The 18,059-nt window shown below is 51.9% G+C and overlaps 1 protein-coding gene across 1 annotated transcript; it reads left to right on the plus strand.

The window, feature by feature from the left end:
* The first annotated feature begins 15 nt into the window (after nucleotides 1-15).
* Nucleotides 16-17,935, plus strand: CSUI_003421 (general transcription factor iiic polypeptide 3 gtf3c3). The gene is made up of 17 exons (XM_068063619.1): nucleotides 16-2,422; nucleotides 3,633-3,793; nucleotides 4,044-4,120; nucleotides 4,610-4,732; nucleotides 5,559-6,026; nucleotides 6,698-7,486; nucleotides 7,910-8,386; nucleotides 8,627-8,697; nucleotides 9,071-9,241; nucleotides 9,806-10,116; nucleotides 10,948-11,286; nucleotides 11,721-11,900; nucleotides 12,288-12,492; nucleotides 12,824-13,028; nucleotides 13,844-13,998; nucleotides 14,405-14,744; nucleotides 15,885-17,935. Exons 1-17 carry the CDS (start codon nucleotides 1,932-1,934, stop codon nucleotides 15,978-15,980), a joined length of 4,659 nt encoding a protein of 1,552 aa, XP_067924404.1. The 5' UTR covers nucleotides 16-1,931; the 3' UTR covers nucleotides 15,981-17,935.
* Nucleotides 17,936-18,059: the final 124 nt, after the last annotated feature.

Consider the following 18,059-nt stretch of genomic DNA (forward strand, 5'->3'; position numbering starts at 1 on the left):
AGTCCGTATGAAAAAGGAAGCTGGGACGCTTCTGTTCGCTGGCTGGAGGAACAAAGTTGAGCTACTTCACCGTCATCATGTTTGGATGCATGAGTTGGTTACAGTTCCCGAGCCGCTCGAGGACAACTGATACGGACTGCCTACTACTATCAGTACTACGACCCGCCACACCTGGGAAGAATCTCGCGGCTTATCTGTGGGGCTGGCGACACACGGCCATTCTGTCGAAGGGCTAGTGCATTGTATCGACGTTTGGTTAGGCGCATTCTATCTCAGATGTGGAATGGCGCAACTAACATTGTCCTATTCTTTGTATCGCTTGTCGGGCATCCGTCTATGGGGAAATGGGTCTATGGGTCGAACATCGAGTGCTGAGCCCCGCCCCAGACTAAAGCACGAGCTAGTTGGGACGGATTGAGTTCTGCTGCGCTTCTAGATGCTGCATGCCGACATTCGTTTTTCTTTACCTCCCTACGTGAGATCAACAAGACGAGATAGTGCATAGTTTGTTCTTTTGACGCCACCTACGAGGAGTAAAACCGTGAGTACACAGCGGAGCGCGCTGTACGCGCCCAGAGTGCCTTCGTTGTTCTCCTCGTCTCGTGTGTCGATTCATCTCTCTGTGTTCGCCAGCGGCAGCACCGATGTTGTCCTATTCTTTTGTCCTCGTCAGGGGCAGGCACATTCACGTTTAGGCTCGTAGATGCTGACCTTATTAGACTACTGGTCTCCGCTGAAGCCGTTTCGGCGGCTCTACGATGACTGCGGCCCGTCTACTGTTCCGATACACGACAAGCCCCAGACAGACGTTCGCCTTTTCCGGGAAAGAAGCGGGAAGAGCAGGTAGACCCCTGTCCAATCCTTTCCTCACTTCTGCCACCTGGTATCAACCAGCTGCAAGTTTCTAACGAACGCTCCCAGTCACAGGAGACAAACCAGGCACATCCACAGCGCGCCATGCAGTATGCTCTCCTTGCACACCACGAGGGATGGCGCAAACGTATTTCTGCTGGAAGAGTGAAAGCTTATCAAAACAGACCTCACTGCTTCTCTTCTCAGTGGGTAGCTCTATCACTATCGGTGGTGGACTTGTCTCCGTAGATACTAAAGAAGGACATTCAGTGCTGTTCCCGCGCTTTTCTTGCAAAAAAAGGAGAGAGAGAGAGTCTCCTTTCATCTTTTTGAAAAGCAAAGCGCGGCGACTGCGTTTCATGTCTCCTAGCCCTTCCGTGTGTGCGTGGGCCCCCCTATCTCGGTTGACCTCCTTTCAGGCTTGTGGCCAAGAATGCCCACTATTCCGTCCGATGTTGTCTTCGTGAAAACCGCATTCACCCTTCCGTCTGTCATAGTTCAAGGGATTTTCTCCCAGCGCTGATATTTTTGTTGATCTCTAATTCTCTGCGGACTTTTCTTTTGGTTGCCGGTCAAGGATTCCTGCACTGAGAGGGACGTCAGCGGCCTGCCATTCGGACACCGGCGTCATGATCCCGCACAGCCTCCCCGAGCCTTGTGGCTGTCTTCAACGAGACCGTCTTCTGCCTCTGTTTTCCCTTGCTCATTGTGCCATGTAAAGGGACGCCTAGACTCTCCTTTAAGTGTCAGGAGGGTCGTAGACAGCGTCTCTCCCTTTCGGAATTCGTGCGCGGCGGCTGACTCAGGACCGACCCACTGTCTGCGGCGAAGCAGCAAGTGACAGGACACGCGCTACTACTGTCCCTGGTATCATCGGGATCTAAAGGAAAGCTCGGACAGTTTCCGTCTTTTGGCGGAAGAAGGAAGCAAAGAGCTATTGAGACAGAGGATCAGAAGGGGGGCTGCTGTTGGGCTTTAGCAACCGAGGGAGCAGAAGGGAGTAGACATTCGGTTGTAAGAGAAGAAGAAGATCTTTTCGAGTTGGATGAAGAAGGTGAGTAAATACGGGGGAGATTATCATGGAGGGCGACAACAATGAGAATAAGAGAGATATGACATTCGCAGAACAGATGCGGGAGGAAGTGAAGGGGACAAGAGTGGAGAGAGGCAAGACAAGATTTCGTCGATTACGCCGAGATACTTCTGCACACGCGCACGACGGAGCCGAGGATGAGTCGGCACAAGAAGAAGACGAAGCTGAGAAAGAATCTCCAGCGGATGATCACGATCGCCAAAACAACGGAGATGATAAGAAAGTAAGGCGATCTGTTTCTGCTTCAGTTTCAAGGGGGAGGAAGAGAATAGGACCAAATGCTGCCGCCTCAATATCACAAAAAGAACCCTCCTCCAGCCCTGAAGGCCGCCCTCAGCAAGAAGAGGGTAAGGCCTCAGAGGAGGTGGAGGCCTCACAAGACGATGATGATTTAGCCAGTGATGAGGAGATAAGCGACGGTACCATCACATCTGACCCCCCGGATACAGACGACTCCGACTGGCTTCTTGAAGACAAGTGAGCCAAGTGTCCTTGTCTTCGTCAGAAGACAGAAGTTACTCGCGTGCAAGAGAGATACGCAAGCGATGCCGCCAACATGTATCCGGTGTAGAAACAAAGCACGACCTCCTCATACACAAAAATCGCGTTCTTCATGCCGTAGTGATCTGTCTTACTAGAGATAGACGGGAGTATTGCCCACCTACCCGACAAGGCGTTTCGATGAAGAGATATCGACTAGACTTGTCTATGCAGGCGTGGGCTGCTTTCAAGTCAGTTTTTCGCACTCAAGACGTCGCTGTTGTCGTTTCACATTGAACAGTGGACGTTCTCATCAGGATGTGCCAAATATATACTCGCAGATAGATCTGTCCACGCAGAAGACTGGCCACTACGTGTTCCGTGAACAAGCCGTAAGATTGGCTCTCGAGAGTCCGAGGCGCGAATGTACCGCTGGTCGATAGCTTCCGGCAGTTCCCGCTCGTCTCCCTCGTACTGTGCTAGAAAAGAAACCTGCCACTTTTTTCACGAGCGAAGTACATGCAAGTGAGTTCTTCTCCATTTGAAGAGCTGTAGGCATACAAAGGCGCTTGCATTGGTCCGCGCGAGTATCACCAGGGGTGCGTCGAGAGAGACGCCTGGGAGTTTTTTTGTTGAACTGGGTTGCACGGTGTATCCATTCTCTCGAGAAAAGTCTCGCGGGACAGCCCCGCTCTTTTCTCAATGTCACATACGGGTGCCCCAACAACTGGAGAGACAGGATGAAAAGGAGGCGAGAAGTCGTTTCTCTTGGATCGGTAGTCTGAGGTTTCTGTGATAGTCGTGTAAGTGGCCTCTGTGAACATAATCTTGCGCTCGGTTGAAGTCTCCCACAGAGGCTTGGGGATTTTCATGGCCAGGTGTGTCTATAGTGACTTGGAGAGCTGCCTGATCTTGCCTCTGGAGAGGAATACAGAAAGATATACATGCCTATGTGCTGCTCCACAAGTTTTGTATACCTCTGGGCGGAATCGTTCTGCCCATGCACAGAGAGTAGCTCGTAGATAGAAACTCACGACTCTTGTGCAAGTACTCCGTTCGAGCTGGCAAAAACAAATGTGCGGATCGCCGGTGCGCTCCAGTCGCCGGAGTTGAGGCACATCGGGTGGCCTGGCACTCCAAGCCGAAAGTATGGTTGGTCACATGGTCGACCGGAGTAACGTGTTTTGACTTCTTGCCCTTTCTGCAGCGATGAAGAATTGCGTTCTGAGAGTTCTATATCGGAAAGCGAGATGGAAGAGTACTTTTTGCGCGATAGCGATGAGGAAGCTGAGAAAAACGGAACCGGGGGGGGAAGGTTGTTTGGTGGGCGCCAGAGACGAAGAAAGAAGAAGCGAAAGAGAGCTGAGCGTGAGTGAAGTAGCTTCCAGTCAGGCGAGAGAGAGTTTGAGGGAGTTTTGGTACTCTCCCTACATGAGCAGGATGTCTCAGCTTCGCGCGTCTTGCACGGACCGCATACAGTCGTGGAGTTATACGCGTGTCTTTGTAGATCCGATGTGAGCTGCAAAAGCCACTGTGCCCGGCGATACTGTTCTTGTTTACGAGGTAGATACTTATGAGCGGATTTGTCTGTTGGTGTGTATTTCTTCTGTCACCTCAGCTTTCAGTGGAAAGAAGGCGGAGAGAAAGAAGAAGAGAAGGAAAACGGCGGCTACGCCATCTGAGATGCCTCCGGAGGTATGCTAGAATTTCAAGGTCTCTTTGCTTCTTTCGCTAAACGGCCTCATGCATGAAGCTGCACTGTTTCGTTCTCTGGTGATCTTCATGTTGTCTTCTGATGACCTACTGTGAAAGAGACAGGATCTCCTGTGTAAAGATCTTGGCTGCTCCTTGCAGACACGAGTCCCAACAAGCCGCCTGCTATATTAGGGAACAAGCATGCAAGGGTGTCCACAGTATGTTCCGTTACACCTGGTGTTCTCAAACTGGGACCCACGTGCAAGCGCTGTAGTTGTCCGAGGGCTCCTAACGTTATCTCGGCATCTCGGCTATCTCTGATCAACTCTGATTATAGTCTTGCATCTTCACATCTATCTATCTATCCATCTCTTTGTCCAGTCCGTGTCCAGCTATACGTGTGTAAATGCATCTACATATATATACATTTGTAGGCCGTATCCATAACCGCTGCAGCTCATGTGGAAGCTGTCTTAACGGTGGTTTCAGGTGAAGAAGCTGATGGGAGAGGCGACGGATGCGTATTTGAACGAAAATTTCGATGAGGCAGTCAAGATTCTACAAGAAGTTGTCCGTCGTTGTCCAGGTCTCCATGACCCCTTTCATCTTCTAGTGAGTACTCATCAGAGCTGCGTACCGATCACAGATTCTTGGCTTTGTTCAGCTCTAGGTATAGCACATGGGAATACATTACTGATGCAAACGCCTGATAACGAGCTGGCCTTCTGGCACACACACTATAAGGTCAGAAACGCCTGAGCGGTCGGATGTTTCTGTCGGATGGAACAGGTGAAGTATATCTGTCTACCTGTTCAGCAGAAATCTGACGAGGACTTCGTCTCTGTTTCAGTACGAAGGGTCTCATTCAATCATCATGCTCACTGGTGTTCTTGGTTGACTTTGATGTCCGTCCGCTTGTCAGGCTATGCATTATGTATGTATGTATGTTTGTATGTATGTATGTATGCGAGTTTGCTTCATAGGCGGAGGGAAAAAAGAGGGATGCCTAGTACACACTTGTTGCCCCTCTGACACCTGCACAGACGATTTTTCACTATCCGGGCACACCTTTGTCATTTAGAATCCGTTTTAGCGTGGAAAGGGATATTGTGTGTGAAGGCTTCGTGAGTGCTGGGTCGGAGACCCTCGAATGAATGTTTCTGAGACGAGAAACGAGTCACGCCTGCTGCCGGTGTTCCTGTCGTTTGTATCCTGTCGGTTCTCCGCATGAGTTTGCGATTGTAAAGCGAGGACAAAAGAAGGGACAGAAACACTTGTTGGCTCACTGTTACTATGTTGGTGGGCGAGGAAGCTATTTGCTGTAGGTCTGATCCTGGCTTCCCGACTGTGTGGACGGCCGCGTCGAGGTGAAGTAGAGTAACGCACTCTAGATGTCGTGTATCTCGAACGAACACATGGAATGTTGTGTCTCTTCAAGGGTCTAATATACGAAGAAGCGTACGGAGACAAGCGCCGTGCGGTAGACTTCTACCTTTTGGCTGCCCATTTAGTTGTCCCTGGAGATCCTGAGCTTTGGAGACACACAGGAAATATGTCTCTTCAACTCTCTAACATACCTCAAGCCATATATTGTTTCCGAAGATGCCTGCGCAACGGTACTAAGAGTCGCTTAGCTACTGCGGCTTCGGCATCGGCTGCTGCCGTTGTCGGCGCACGGGCGGAAACGGGACATCCAGGGCCGTTAGACTGGGAGGTAGCGGAAGAGGAAGACGATGACGATCAGGAAGAAGATGAGGCAAGGGGGCTTAGGGGAAAAGAAGAGGGAGAAGATAGTGGCTGGGAAGAAGAGGAAGGGCAACAGAAGCGCAAGGAGGACAAAAAAGAGAAGCCGACATCTATGGAAGAAGAAGTCGCTTTTGCTCTCGCCTCCTGCTATCAACAAACAGTGAGAACAGACCTTCGCCGTCTTCTCCATTGTCTTTTCAAGACGTGAACAACACGGTTGTTCCTTTCTGTTTGCGACGGTACATACTCGTATGTCTAAAAGTGAAGGACTTTCGGCTGAAACTCTTGCGGCAGATAAGTTAAGCTATCTCCGGTGACCCTAGATTAGCTGCTGTTATGTGATCATCGAAGGTATATATACCTACGTCTGCGAGTCGCTGTTTGAAGACAGCAGTCTTTGACATGGTCCCCAGCCGCCCGACCCATCATTCACCGTCTCCCGACAGCCCCTTCTGTGTCGGGAGAGACATCCTTGTCAAGCACGGACAGTCAGTTAGGCACGGGGGAAGCGACCCCCATTGTTTTGGTTAACTTCGAAAGGCTGTAGGCTGTCCGGGTATTTAGCTATATCAGAGCTACCCCCCGGATGTATGGGAGACCGCAGTTGGAGAAGGGAAGTTCGTTGAGTACTTTTTTGTCCGTATTCTCCTTGCTGGTCGGAGCCTCTCATGAACTCGACTCTGGTCTCCAGTTTTCGTCTGCGCGTGTGCCCCCCTGTCTCCGTATGTGATTGTTGTTTAGTCTTAGTCGTGTAGGGGCTGATGCACTTCTCGTTAGCGGTGTATTCTAGTCAGCGTTTCCCCTCTAAGTATGCTGTTCCTTTGTTTCTAGGGCGAACACCGGCGAGCAGTGTCTTTGCTGTATGCCTTGCTTTCGTTTCATCCTCGTGATTTCCTCTTTACCCGCGAGTTAGCACGTAGTCTCCACCGGCTCTGTCGCGTTACCGAAGCTCGGGGTGTACTGGAGACAGCTGTTCTTCCTCTCCTTCCTTCATGCGTACGGACTGAGATCGAACGAGCTGGGCCATCGGAGCCAGCTGCAACTCCAACCACCGTTCTGCATGAAGACCGTCCAGCTGACAGGAGGGGGTCAACAGAAGAAAAACCTGGAGAGGCGACTTCAGGGTCAGTTGGTACGAGTGAAAGCGGACCAGGGATCCATGTCGGGGCCCATGGTCCCTCTGAGTCTGTCAGTTGTGCAGACGCTTTCTGTGAACCGTCTTTGGATGGAGCACTTCACTTGACACTTGATGAGCCTGAAGATGGCGGCACAAGTGAAAGTGATGAGAGAAGTCCGGGGTGTGAGACAGGACTTGTTGAGGGAGAAGAACGGGTTCAGAAGCAGAAGAGTGATACAGACGCGATTTATGAGAGCGGTGGCGCGACTGGGTTAGACGAAGTCTTAAGAAAACTCGAGGCGGAGCCAGAATGGGAAGGCCGCATGGTTTTAGAACCTCTGCAGCTCGACTGTATCAATATACTGTCCGAGCTGTATCTACACCAGGAATACTATCGTAGATGCTTTTTTCTGCTTCGGTTTGTCACCCGCGGGTGGTTTCCAGTTCAGTTACCTCTGGACCTTTTCGTGAAGAGAGAAGCTGCCGCCCTTTTTGTCGGATTTGTAAGTGTCTCAAGTTTTCATGGATCCCCGCACACTCCAAACATCTCAGTGCTGCCGAGCCTTCAATACCTACAAATCTAGTTTTTGGTAGGGTCCAGTTGCTACCAACAGTCGTACTCACAGAACTGCACGTGTCACCGAAAGAAAACGCCACGCGGAGGCGCTGGGATATTTATGATCCTGACACCCCAGGGCGTCATCTGTGTGAGACTTCAAGCCGAGATTTTGTGGGCGCTCGGCGCATGACGTGCTCCGCATGCTGAGACGTGTAACATTCGTCTAGGTGGTTCACGTGCACGCCCGTCTGCACATAATTCCCTAGCCGAGTGTCAGTGTAGTCCAACTTTCTCGCTTCTTTCTACAACGTTGTGTTTGCATTGGAAGGCTTTCCTTCGCTGGTGTCTCTCTTGCTGTTTGTTATAGCGATCTCATGCCGCGGACTTAGCAGAACGTCTCCTGCGTAATGCAGCGGTTTGCCAAGCCTCAACAGCTTCGGCACCAACCGACTCCCCGAGTATCCCGACAGCGACACCTGTAGAGAAAGAGCTCAGTTCGGTTCCTGGAAGTCGAGATGATACTGAAGACAGTACGATAGGAGCCCACCCTGAAGGAGGCGAAAAGGAGGGGAAGGGGGTGACTCGACAGGCTCTTCCGCTGCCCGTAGACTCAGGATCTTCTCAGACGACAGCTGTGGCTACCATCCAAGACACCACAGGTTCGGGGGAAACGCAAGTTGCTGGGGACAAAGATGAGCGATGGAAAAAGAGGCAAGTCAAGGGCGAGTATGGAGATCTGTTCGTAATCTTGGCTGATGCCTGGGCCTATGCAGGTCAGGATGACCGTGCGCAAGACCTTTACTACATTGTCCAGGAGCTTCCTGAATTCTCAAGAGACACCAATGTGAGCAATGAGCTATCTTTGGTGGTTTGTCCCAAAGACGGTTATGAACGGACGCGAACTTCTTTTACTGTATCTCGTCAATACACTTGCCAGCTCGACAGATCCGCGTAGGGCTCACTACATTATCAGCCGTGAGATGAGACACTCGTGAGTCAAGTTATTGCTGTTTGTCAATGCCGCAGCTCAACGCGGGTCAGCGGGTTTAGCGCTGCCCTTGTTTGTCTCTACGTTTGCTTGCAGGTCGCCTTGAAAATGGCACATTGCTTGCTGAGGTTAGGGGATGCGTCAGGGGCGGCGGAATTCTTGCAGGGGTAAGGGAGCCAGTGAACACGGGTCTACAGGCATGACCGGTGGGGTCGTTAGGCAGGTTTCAACAAACTATAATGGCCCTTGCTCCCCTGCTAGTCCTAGAGGATCAGCTGCCATACTCCTTTTTGCGTCCCAGCTGATGTTTATACATTAGCGGTCTTTCTTGTTAACAAACCAGTGCTGGCTTCAGAGGCACGGCGCACCATACCGTCTCTCGTCTGTGTAGCTGACATTTGGTGAGCTGACTCGGCCGCATCATCCAACAAACTGCAAAGCAGCTGTCTTTACTCGTGCTTGGGGTCTTTCGCTGTTCATAAGCCTGCTTCTTCAGTGGACATTCAGAGCGCTGGAGAGTGAATGCATGTGTGCTCGCAGTTGGCTGGCGAGGAGCGAGGCAGCTTGGCAGCATACGGCAGGAGTGAGAGACGCGGACGTACGCTTGCTGCTATGTGACGTTCTGAAGCGCCTGGGACGGGATCTCGAAGCAGACTATACTCTCCTTACAATCTCGTACAAACATCTTCGAGAGAAGGACAAACTTCCTCGGTGGGTTTGGATGTCCGTGCGTAGGAACAGCGTTGGTAGTGTGCTGTTTCCTGGTAGTTGCTCAGGCTTTTCTATGAGCTAGGCAACAGCATAGCGTTGGAGGTCTCTAGAGCCCGTTACATCTCCTCGGCTCTTTCCTACACGTATACTGTTCATGGGCTGTCTGGGTTCTCCTCTCGGGGTACGATAGTGAGTCTCACGTCCCTGCGGCTAATGAGCTTGCTCCGTAGGATCGAGTGGACGTAGATTGTCGAAGTCTAGGAGCTTGGAGGCTTAACGAACGGCCTGCCTACACTATTTACCCTACCTGGTAGACACTCCGCAGCGGACGGGCGGGGAGGAGCTCCCTCCGGGAAGCTGCCAGTTCAGCCCGCTACCTGTTTGGGTATGCCGTCCTCCAGCGTGAGTTCACTCAGATGCCGAAGAACACGGATGACCAGGGTATCGGTGTTGCTTCCAGGAGACCGTCACCTTTCGTGCGAGCACGTTTTTTGACGCAGGCGTTAGGGTGGTGCGTTCCTGGTCTCATGGGAAGGACGTTTGTGCTTGTTAGCGTGCTTGTAGAGCCTGGACAAATGCAGATCGGGAGCGCCAGCTGTTCGACCTGCAAGGTCTCTTGGAGGCTCTACTTCAGCGTTCCCCTCACGCACCTATCTCAGCTGCTTCAACCGAGACGGCGCCAAGTCGTTTGAGTGGGTGTTTGCCTAGTTTTGAAGAGGCGAATGAGCGACGTCCTCTTGTCGCCGCGCCTGCGACAAATTCCAATGCTGAAGGGGCGTATAGATCAGGAGGGTTGCTATGCATGGCAAGCTCTAGTCGAGGAATTTTTAAGGGCGGGGACGCCGTGGGTGGATGGAGACCGCACCGACTCCCAGGTGAGACCGCATTGCTACATTCAGAGAGTTCCCGATCTTTCCGTACGTCAAGCTGAAGCAGCCATGGGTCATGTCAACAACGGCGATCGTGCTTGATGAGGTTGATCCGCTCATCAAGAGTGGTCGGTCGGTTGTCAATACATTCAACTTATAGTTATCATACCCCCCCCTCGTCCGTTTCGCGAAAGCAGAGGGCGTTGCATAGTGGCGGTTTTGTGATACACCGTTTTCAAGGAGTTTGTTACTTCATAGCAAAGGGTTTCGCGTTGAGTTCAAGTCGACAGTTCTCTGCTGGCGTCCCCTTGAAGTAGATGCGCCAAGCATCGGTACGTCCCACGAGACTTAAGAATTCCCCCTTCGGGGTGCCCATCCCTAGGATGCCTGTTCTGCTTGCAATTCCTGCTCTTGTTTGTATAGATTTATCTTGATTTCTATAAACCATGTACGCCTGCGGTACGGGCAGTCTAGTGCTCATTGTATATCTGTTTGCTTCCGGAAGAATTTTTCCTCGTCGGTCCTTGATCCTGACCAGGCCTCGAGAAGGACTAACTCCCGGTGCGGCGCCTGAGGCAGATTAGTTATCCCCATACACTGTACAATCCCTAGGTTTGCTCGAGACTGGAAAGAGGGTTACTGAGAAAAACTTTTCCTGGTGGAGAAGGATGTTGTTACTCCGTGGCGCATGCATGCAGAGTCCTCGGGGTTATCCGGCTTACGGAGTGAGGGAGTGTCTGATAAGGAGCCCCCCTGAGTTGATTTCAAAGGCAGCATGGAGACGTGAGCGGTTGCCCTTCTTTGAACTCCTTCTTCTCTTTTCTCCCTCTTGTGCAGCTGTCCATGACGTCGTCGGCGTTTCTCCCACGGCTGTCGCAGACCGTTTTCTAGCCCTTGTTCGAGAGTGCGAAATGGATAGTCGACGTGTTCTGAGACAGGTCTGTCAACGACGAGTAGAAATCGCACAGGATCCACGAGTTGAGCACTTCTTTTCTAAAACGCCTGGAGCGGCGTCTGCGGCTCTTAAAGAGCCTGAACCTCTAGAAAACAACTCGTTGTTGAATATCGGCAGGAAGGGAGGCTCTCAGAACAACAGAGTCAAAGATCCAAACAAAGCACTGCAGCACTACAAGATTAAACAAGATCTCGGCCTGAAGTCTATCGAGGATTTTGTTGGTAAGGTAACTTACGTAAGAAACAATGCCTTGATTTTCTGCAACACATCCAGGCCGGGCCGTCGAAGGGGTGGCTGAAGTCAATCCGAGTTGGAAACAGGCTGTCGGCGGGGGTGATGCTGGGATATTGGAGTGTGCTTTTCCTGCCGATGAGGACAGTATGTATCGAGTCCAAACAAACACCAAAAGAAGGCTGTCGAACTTCGTCTTGTAGTCTGCTTGGCAAAACTCGGGATGTATGTGTGTACGCGTACTGTGGGGCCCTCCATAGGGGAAAGCTTACTGCTTATGGGAGTAGTGTTTCTGCTATGAGACATGACCATGTGGCTAGTTGTAACTATGAAGCCAGACAGGAGCGTCTTTCAGGTCGATGCTGGGAAATGGTGGGATATTGGTATTGATGCTTGTGAAAAGCGTGTATGCTTGCGTCCTCAGGTCTGCGGGGCTATCTGGACTTCCTCTGTAACGGGGTGGAGCTTCTGAGGCGTCAAGGCCGATACGAAGTTGCCGTCAGCCTTCTTGAGGCTGTGCTAGCGAACTGGAGACAGAAACGCCCTGATGGCAATGACGCACAGAAGCGCTTCATCAAGGACGAGCTGGAAATGATCTCCCTATGTAAGGTTGGCCTAGATGGCTGGTTCGCGCATACCCGTGACCAGGACTGTGACTCCAGGGACCCAGTCGAGGCCAGTTCTACAAGAAAGATGCACGTTCAGAAGGCCTCACCGAGGTATCGCGACTCTGCAGGTTGTTGTTCCTGAGTGTCGAGTACGATGTCCTTAGTTTGCCTTTAGCCGAGCCGGCAGCTAGGTGATCCTCCTAGGTTGTAGCCCTGCCCGATCGGGGGGCAGCAGGTCTTTGCACGTGTGGTGCCGGGATACACTGCACCTTGCAAGACGGGAACAGGTATTGGTGACGCGTTCTTGGAGGGGGTTCTCGGTTTATCGCAGGTTCGTTATTGTGCTGGGATCTATCTCTTTGGTTTATGTGCGTTCTTGTAAGCTCTCAGCGTTGAAGGACAACTGGTGAGGGTTGCCTTGGCATCGTTGCGACGCATACTTCAACGTCGTATGAGCAGCCGGCGACCGGGGAATACAACAGGCTTACTAGGTCTTTACGGGAGGCTCCTGTTCTCCGGTCCTCTCGCCCTGCAAGCGCATCAGGCCCTAGCTGCTGCTAAGGAGAAGGATCTGCTTCTGGAGAACCGGTGGGAACACTGGGGAGGGGCGTCCCAGGAGTAGTACTTGATGTAGTAGCGGTTGTCTGTCATCGGGTGGCTCTATGGCTCAGCTGTGTGTCCCTCAATCCAGTTGCAGCAACTCCATGTTTGGCTCGAGGGAAGTGTCGTCACTTTCGTGCTCCGTGTGGTTCGGACGGAGGTACACCTAACAGAAAGTTGATTTTCTCAGGGTCGCCAACACGGTTGCTTGCAGCAGGAAGGCGCGGCGTAGACCTCTGTTTGTTGCAGTTTGTCGCCAGACTATTCCCCCCCTTCGTAGACCTTCCGGGCGGATGCTCATCGTGCTCTCTTCTTTCAGGTCGTGGGCCATCCGGCAGTTATTACATCAGCCTCACAACGAGGCTCTGACATTGATTGTAGGGCATTTCTGCATGCTCTCATCTCGTTGGAGATTCGCAGTTGCGGAGTATACTCGAGCTCACTGTCTTCGACCTGACGATCCTCTTACTTGCCTCTGCCTCGGTGTTGCATACCTCTGTCTCTCGACGTCCAACAAGGTCCAGGTAGGCATACCATAGACGGCAGGGGAGCATGCTATCTCTCAGGCTTGAGTACAAAGACCTTGGTTGTCTCCGGTTACCTGGGGACTTGCTTTTGGGGTTAACCCCAGCTGGTGGGTTTTTCGTAGAAACAAACCTGTAGATGAACATGCCGCCTAGCAACTACATCGTAGAAACATCAGACCAAGCGTAAGGCAAAAAAAGCGACGAGCATTCAGCCGCTTATCTTCCCGTCGCATGCTGGCATGCTCCGCGACAACTCGATGCGAATCTGTAGCTACGATAGTGTCAGTAGCGTAGAATGAGAAAACGGCTTTTCCGGTAGCTCCGCATTTAGGGTAGCGTACTAAGGTATCTTACCACGAGGAGCTATAGATAAATACACAACTGTACTCTGGAGAAGCTCCCTGTCCGTAATTTCTTGAAAGCCAAAGAGAATAAGGACTACTGAGGGCGAGGATGTTGTTTATGACTGGAGCTGTCCAGAGAGTCAACCTTGGAAATATCACACTTGTGCCTCGGCATCACAACTGAGATATCTGCCTCTCGAAGAGACAACGAACCGCTTCGGGATATCTATGCTGGAATTGCCGTTCTCTCAGTGAACTGTGTATCGTGACGCGGAATAACGCTTGATATGTCTCCAGGATTTGCATAGTACTCCGCGGAACTATCTCCTCAGTGTTTGGCGGAGGTGTACGGAGTCCCAGACTATGCCCGGTAGCAACTGAGGAGATCAAATTCGTAGCCGTCCTTCTTCGGATCGTACAATACATCAAATGAATGCTGGGCTCTAGTACGTCCATTGTTTCGTACAGAATAAACACGACATCGTGCTCCGTGGTTTCGCTCTCCTTGGGCAATACTCTCAGCTGCGCCAGCGGAATGGGGCGTGGCGTAGTGGCGATCAGTGTCTCAATCAGAGCGTGCGGACTAGGGTCCTTAGTGCAGAGTCGGTGTATAATCTTGCGAGGTACGTTGCCACCCCGTTCGTGGAGAAGGCAGGAACATGAAGAATATATAGAGGCACGTTATATCAACATCAGGAACCGGGTGTGAGGAGTATTCGTAACAAATGATGTCCCGAGAGAGCCTCTGTTTGAGCGGATAGATGGGGAATCTCCTTTCAAGTCATCAGGAGAGAGAGTTTGTGAGCTGTGGCAGAGTGGTCCGCATCAATTCTTTAGCCGGAAGAGTGAAGCGAAATGCTAGAGTGTGGTGCTACACCGTATTGCAGCCAGAATGGAGGACTGAGCAGACAGACAGATCCACTTCCGTGTTCATGAAAACCAGTCACCGAGGACCGGGCGGCGAAACAGTTTGCTTGTACCTGTTAGCGCGCGGCTAAAGATGTTGTTTCTTAATGCTGTTTCCGGCAGGGCGTATCACCACGTGAACTTGTTACATTTGGCGGTCCCCTTGTACATGAAATGTCTGGAGCTTCTTGACGAAATCGAAGACGACCTCAGGATTAATGAGAGGTGTGTGCAGGAAAAAGGCGACTGTTCTGCAGCTATGAGAAAGCCTCATGGCTTTTCTCGGTCCAATCTACCCAGCCGTAAAGAGAGCTCCAGTCCTTCGGATATACCCACCGAGCACAGCTTCTCACCCGGAGCTCACCGCGAAGGGTGTGGCCGACAAGAAGGAGGATTAGCAGGCGGCGGGGGGATCAGGGAAGTCGACCCTAGCATGAGGTTTGATCGTGAGCAGCTTAGGCGGGTAAGACGAAGACGGCTGCTTGTTGGAGGAGTTTCACATGTAGAATCTACGCGATTCTGATAGCCCAGGAACAGTTCTTTTCGCCGGATTATTGCATGCAAGGGGAACGAGTCCGGCTGCCTTTCGGAGGATGTTCTTCCTTCAGTGTTATGACTTTCTGTGTCGCTCAGAAAATGTAGAATCTCGACGTCGTTCAGGTAGTAGCTCAGCTGCCCACGCGCATCGGGAACAACAGTGTAGGGTAGTCGCGAGCTTTAGAGATAGAATACTGTTTCCTGGGGTTGCACGGATTGGTGGAGGACGAGTGATTGCTACTTGAACTCGGCGTTCCTATGAGAGAACTCGGGAGGGACCCTTGATGAGCAGTCATTATATGTTAGCGAGTGTCTGTCGTGGCCGGGAGTGTTCCGTATGCGTCTATGGTCAAAGGCCGGATACTTGCGTGCTGTCGTAGAGTAGCCCTTCGGACGTTGGATCTATGTCTCACCCACGTTATTCGCAGTATGATGAACCGTCCTCAGTGATTAGCGGCTTTGAGGGTAGTCCCCCTACTCTCGGGAAGCCGGGCTCTCTTGCGGAGGTTGAAGGGTAGCCTCAAGCAGGGTTAGTGACGCCTCGAGTTTACATAAAAGATGCCTGTCCCCCTCTCTATGTTAATGAACACGGATAATGTGCCGATCACATTGACCTGCCTTCTCCCCACTATCCGGGTGAGACCATAGTAGTTCACGGCTCTGTGCAACAGACTGTAAGAAATTGGGGTCAATTATCACGGGCTTCGAGCAGTTGCCGAAGCGGGCCGATACAGTTGTGTGGACGCAACCAGCCCGTGTGTTATCGGTTGCGGCTGATCGCAGTGTGTGGGCGTCACCTTAGTTTTTGATGTGTCGGATCAACAGACGCACTGCGGACATCTTGCCGCTTTGTTCCACTTCTTCAGTTCTGTTGAACAAGCGACATTATATAGCTGCATTAGGTTATTGCAGCTTCCCTTTAGTTTTGGGTGTCCTGCATTTCCGTTTTCCTTCAGTCGTTGCTCTGCTTTCTTTAGTCTCCCAGTGGTACATCCGAGAGGTGCCTTCACAGGGCAACTTGTGTGTTGCACCCTCATCGGTCCCTGTGTGGTGCTTTTCCTTGCAGTGTGCCGCACACAACCTGGTCTGCGTCTGGCGCGCCCAGGGGGCTCGTCAACAGGCCTGCTACGTGGCTCATAGGTACCTCGTGTGGGACGAGTGACCGGTGTACAAGCACAACATGATCGTGGCCGTGCTGCCCGTTGCTTTGGAAGAAGCAGCTACATACGCAGGTCTGTTTCTTGTTGACTTCTCGGGGCTTGATTCACGTGTTCATGCCCCCTGCCTGCGGTGTGGAACCGCGGATTCTCGATACTATCCGGGCTAGGGTGTGGGCGTGCTGCCGAGTGAGGGACGGTCTCTTGTTTTGTCGTCGTTGGGTCGCGTGAAACAACACAGAACCGTATGCGCCTGTGTTAGGGCGCCTGTGCCCTCTCCTTGACGAGACCAAATATATGTTTGGTGGCTCCCCAGGATGTTTTTTTTTGGGCTCGGCTGTGACGGGCTCTCGCGAATGAGGAGCTCAGGAGAAGGGACCGTGATTGAGTGGAGCTGGTTGCCGCTGAGCGGCTGGAGTGGTGATCGCCCTTATGAGAGAACAGGAAGTACATCGAACGCTACTTCAACGGGGTTCACCTGATTGAACAGCTGTATTGGTTAGTGCAAGGTCATGAGAGAAGCGCGCTTGGTCCACTAAGAAAAAAAAACCAACAAGGGGCCGCTCAGAGGCCAGGAGGCTAACGCGCGTAGTTTTTCGCGGCCAGAGTTGGCTTTTTACAGCTTTCCTCAAACGGGACAGGTGTAGGGTGTGCCTGTACGGGCAGCATCTTCAGCGGATGGTTGGCGCGCAGGGGTCCCTGTGCACCAACATCTAGGCAAGACGAACATCATTTATTTTGATGCATCTCCAGGGTACCTGGTGGTGCATACCCAGAATGGGTAGCTGTATGTGCTCGTTACTGCGCGGAAAGTTGGAATCACTTAGGCGCTGTCCACTGTGCTTGGAGACAAACTGCGGGCAAGAGCGAAGCTGCCCACATCTGAGACCTGGTGTGCGGGACCAACGCAAATGACGTTAGCGATTACCATTTGGTTCCAGTGCTGTTGGAATACTTCAGCTCGACCGGTCCGGGGAGACTAGCACCGCGGTTCCACTGGTTGTCTCTATTTACTTTACAGCTTCGATACAATACGGTTTCCCCAAAGAACTGTGTCCAACACTTCGGCTTCGTTTTGCCAAGTCATTTGCCCGTGCCACGCACCTGACGCTGTGGCTAACTAGGGCTCTCGTTCATTAGTGGTCCGCACGGGTTCAGGTTTCTCGTTGGCTTCCTTCTGTTTGTGAGCAAGCACTGTCACACTTGTGTCTCCGTCTGTATCCAGCAGTCCTCTCAGGCATTGGGCGCGTCACTGTGTCACGCTCGAGGGTTTGCCACATTCCTCGAGGAGCGAGTAACATTCCCCCTCTGTTTTTCATAGTCTACGTTCCTGCAGACTTTCGTCAGGCTGTGGCAAAAGTCCACAGAAATGAAGAAGGTCTTAAGGAAGTATATTGGAGATCTCGAGAAAACGACGGGGACTGCCCGGAGAGAAATGGAACGATACAGCGGTGCGAAGCGGTCTGAAGCTGACGGTGCCGTGAGAGGTGCGGGGGAGTTTGTTCTCCGCTTGAGGAGCTTTCTGCAGACTTCGTCGGCCGCGGTGGAGGAAGGAGCGGCACCGGAGACTGATGACCTGTTCGCCAGCTGGGGAATGAAGTGATACCGGGTCTACTATCAGTCATTCCTTGTGAACGCCACAAAGTCTGGGGTAGTGTACGAAGTGATCGTGATCTGAATTCTCCACGTCTGAAGGACTGAAACATCTCTACCAGTAATGGATGTTTCCCTTCTAAATCACGACACAAATAACCTGTCTTGCTTGCTGCCAGCGTCGCGGACATGTTAATCCTGTGAGAAAGTTGCGTGGGTGTGCGAAGTGTGGTTCTCTCGTTAGTGCATGTGCGACACCACAACTCACCGTCACATTCAGAGTTGCAAACAAGTGGACCGTATCATCTGTAGAGTGATAAGATGATATGGTCTATTTGTCTGCAACTCTTGCTGAGTAAAATCCTGACGGACGTTGTCGGTCACTTCACCTTCAGATATGCCAAAGGCCTGCATTTCTTTTCCTTCGCTATTGCTGGCAGTGGCCCTGATGTAGACTGGTATTTTTAGAGATAGATGCACTGGGTGCCGTT

The sequence above is a fragment of the Cystoisospora suis genome (assembly GCF_002600585.1).
Source record: "Cystoisospora suis strain Wien I chromosome Unknown contig_1526, whole genome shotgun sequence".
Taxonomy (NCBI): Eukaryota; Apicomplexa; class Conoidasida; order Eucoccidiorida; family Sarcocystidae; genus Cystoisospora; species Cystoisospora suis.

What these genes read in the sequence shown, in the direction of transcription:
- CSUI_003421 (XM_068063619.1), top strand. Translation starts at nt 1,932, where the DNA reads ATGGAGGGCGACAACAATGAGAATAAGAGAGATATGACATTCGCAGAA. An exon ending in GAAGCGAAAGAGAGCTGAGC is followed by an intron (nt 3,794 to 4,043) that starts GTGAGTGAAGTA and finishes CTGTCACCTCAG; the next exon opens with CTTTCAGTGGAAAGAAGGCG. An exon ending in CATCTGAGATGCCTCCGGAG is followed by an intron (nt 4,121 to 4,609) that starts GTATGCTAGAAT and finishes CGGTGGTTTCAG; the next exon opens with GTGAAGAAGCTGATGGGAGA.